Below are 3,694 nucleotides of genomic sequence, written 5' to 3' on the forward strand. Positions count from 1 at the left end.
ACATTGTGCTGCATCCTCAGACTTGAACAATGTTTTTATACTTCATCTTAAGCTGCTGCCAAGTGCACTTCTACCCCGCAGGATTGCACCTAAATGAAATAAATTAATAGGTTACCATTCAAGCAGTTTTCCCCTGTAATATTATTGCGATTGCAAAGGATGACATTTAAACTTAAGCACTGACCCGAGCAGCAATGTTCTCCACGCCGTCTCCCTCTGTTTTGCAGGTGCACCGGTGTTGCCCTTCTTTTTAAAAACGTGTTCAGGGTGCCTGTATAGCTCAGCGGGTAGGGCAGGCGACCCATGTACAGGGGCTATAGTCCCCGACGCAGCGGCCCGGGTTTGATTCCACCCAGCGGCTCATTTGCTGCATGTCATTCCTCCACTCTCCTCCCCACATTTCTCTGTCTATCTTTTACTGTCACTATAAAAAAAAGGCGGAAAATGCCAAAAATAAATCTTAAAAAAAAAAGAAAAAACTGTGTTCAAACTCGCCTTATGAGCACATTAAGAGTTCCAATTCTTGCGTGGTGAAAAACGCAGCCCTTCGCTTCCCCGTTGCCATGGTGACTCATCGACTCGGGGCTCCATTGATGCTGGCTTTTTATAGCTGTGGTACATGCGCTTAACTCCAGGTGAAACTACTCCGAGTTGACTAAACTAACTCAAATCCTCTGTTCTAGAACTGGAAACTCAGAGTTTCCTATCTCAGAGTAGATCAACTTCAGGATTAGACTCCAAGTTTGTTGAACCTGCTTTGTGAAACCAACCCCTGGTCCACCCATTCGAACGTTGCTGAAAAAACCCTAGTGACCCCTGCATTAACTGATTTCTTACTTTGCACATTGATTTCCCTGCCGTTTACCTGCTCTGTGAAAGGGGTCGTTGGTGTTGAAGACTGTGGTGAAGAAGCCGAAGGGGAAAGCACCAATGCCGAATGACATGTGAAAGCCGGTGTCCCCGAAACCCTGGAACATCTGAACGAACAGAGAAAGTAAATAATAAAATCCACAATGAAGTTTAAAAATAACAGAGAGCACGGTGTGATATGAATGGACTCACCCCTCCTCTGCTCTCGGGTTCTGTTCTCTGTCCCTGAGGCCGCGGCGGAGTTTTCAACCTGAACAACAGAAATAGTCGATCATGAAACATCCTGAAGGCAAACAGAAAAAAACCCTCCGATGGGTGACTGCTTTACCTGGGGTCCTCCTGGCTGGAGCTCCCTCTGCCATACAGTGGGATCACTTTCTCTCTGCTGATTCCAGCCTTGCACACAGGACACTGCTGCCTGCTGGGTCGAGTCTCCAGCCACTGAGAAGAGCAAGCGCAAGAAGAAGAGCAAGAAGAAGAGCACGAAGAAGAGCAGTAGCAAGAAGAACAAGAGCATGAAGAACAAGAGCAAGAAGAAGAGCAGCAAGAAGAAGCAGAAAAAGAATTTGTCATTGTACAAAAAATACAATGAAATTTTGTGTGGTATCATTGTTGTAGCAGCTAATATGGTCACAGTCTAAGAAAAAAAAGCTAAAAGGTGATATAGATAATAAAATAGCAATAAAATAAATGTGCAAAAGAGCATTTGTCAGAAAAAAATAGAGAAAGACATCATTTGAAAGATGTCAACGTGTCTGTCAAACAGATCGGGTCGGCTCATGTTTGTTTGGGATTTGGTGTAAAATAACAATGCCACTCGAAAAACTAAAATACTAACAGTACAGAACACTTTTCAGGTCCCAATTGAACCTGAAACAGTGAGCAACGTAAAGCTCTGTGTTAAGTGCTGAGCAGCAGAGAAAGCTGCGGCAAACAGAGGCATTAAGTGTATTAGCATCTTTAAGCTGCACTAAGTCAACTGACAGGTGCAGCTTCCACGCTGAGGTTACATCACCAACTTATTCTTAAGGTAACACGCACACACGCACACACAGAGGTGTTTTCAACAACAACCCCTGGCAAAAACTATGGAATCACCAGTCTTGGAGGATGTTCATTCAGTTGTTTAATTTTGTAGAAAAAAGCAGATCACAGACATGCCACAAAACTAAAGTCATTTAAAATAGCAACTTTCTGGCTTTAAGAAACACTAAAAGAAATGAAAAAAAAATTGTGGTAGTCAATAACAATTGCTTTTTTAGATCAAGCAGAGGGAAAAAAAATATGGAATCAGGAAAAAAACAAACAAAAAAAAACACTACAACACACCACTCGTACTTTGTTGCACCACCTCTGGCTTTTTTAACAGCTTGCAGTCTCTGAGGCATGGACTTAATGAGTGACAAACAGCAATCTTTATCAATCTGGCTCCAACTTTCTCTGATTGCTGTTGCCAGATCAGCTTTGCAGGTTGGAGCCTTGTCATGGACCATTTTCTTCCATTTCCACCGCAGACTTTCAATTGGATTGAGATCCGGACTATGTACAGGCCATGACATTGACCTTATGTGTCTTTCTTCAAGGAAAGTTTTCACAGTTTTTGCTCTATGGCAAGATGCATTATCATCTTGTGAAATGATGTCATCATCCCCAAACATCCTTTCAATTGATGGAATAAGAAAAATGTCCAATCTTTCAATGTAAACTTGTGCATTTATTGAAGATGTAATGACTGCCATCTCCCCAGTGCCTTTACCTGACATGCAGCCCCATATCATCAATGACTGGAAATTTGCATGTTTTCTTCAGGCAGTTGTCTTCATAAATCTTATTGGAACGGCACCAAACAAAAGTTCCAGCATCATCATCTTTGCCCAATGCAGATTCGCGATTCATCACTGAATATGACTTTCATCCAGTCATCCACAGTCCATGATTGATATTCCTTAGCCCATTGTAACCTGTTTTTTTTCTGTTTACGTGTTGATGATGGCTTTCGTTTAGCTTATCTGTATGTAAATCCCATTTCCTTTAGGCGGTTTCTTACAGTTCAGTCACAGACGTTGACTCCAGTTTCTGCCCATTTGTTCCTCATTTGTTTTGTTGTGCATTTTCTGTTTTCAAGACATATTGCTTGAAGTTTTCTGTCTTGACACTTTGATGTCTTCCTTGGTTTACCAGTATGCTTGCCTTTTACAGCCTTCCCATGTTGTTTGTACTTGGTCCAGATTTTAGACACAGCTGACTGTGAACAACCAACATCTTTCGCAACAATCCGTGATGATTTACCTACTTTAAGAAGTTTGATAATCCTCTCCTTTGTTTCAACTGACATCTCTCGTGTTGGAGCCATGATTCATGTCAATCCACTTGGTGCAACAGCTCTCCAAGGTGTGAGCACTCCTTTTTAACTGCAGACTAATGAGCAGATTTAATCTGATGCACGTGTTCTTTTTGGAAATGGAAATTTACAGGGTGATTCCATAATTTTTTCCTCAGAATTGAGTGATTCCATAATTTTTTCCCTCTGCTTGATCTAAAAAAAGCAATTGTTATTGACTACCACAATTTTTTTTTCTTAATTTCTTTTAGTGTTTCTTAAAGCCAGAAAGTTGCTATTTTAAATGACTTTAGTTTTGTGGCATGTCTGTGATCTGCTTTTTCCTACAAAACTAAACAACTGAATGAACATCCTCCAAGACTAATGATTCCATATTTTTTTTGCCAGGGGTTGTAATTGTGTGTGATCAGAGGCCTCCTCTCAGGACTGTGTGAACATGAATGGTGGCTAACCTGCTGCAACATCCAGCAGACTGACAACACC

At 41.4% G+C, this 3,694-nt stretch overlaps 1 protein-coding gene across 1 annotated transcript in view; it reads right to left on the reverse strand.

The window, feature by feature from the left end:
• Positions 1 to 3,694, reverse strand: part of rnf5 (ring finger protein 5) — a 16,931-nt gene that overhangs the window by 3,940 nt on the left and 9,297 nt on the right. Inside the window, exons 3-5 of the mRNA XM_008281128.1 lie at positions 1,199 to 1,311; positions 1,063 to 1,120; positions 866 to 977 (exon numbers count right to left, since the gene is read on the reverse strand). Coding sequence (XP_008279350.1) covers positions 866 to 977; positions 1,063 to 1,120; positions 1,199 to 1,311 — 283 coding nt within the window. The remainder of the gene's footprint in view (positions 1 to 865; positions 978 to 1,062; positions 1,121 to 1,198; positions 1,312 to 3,694) is intronic.

Source organism: Stegastes partitus, unplaced genomic scaffold, assembly GCF_000690725.1.
Source record: "Stegastes partitus isolate 25-593 unplaced genomic scaffold, Stegastes_partitus-1.0.2 Scaffold224, whole genome shotgun sequence".
NCBI lineage: Eukaryota > Metazoa > Chordata > Actinopteri > Pomacentridae > Stegastes > Stegastes partitus.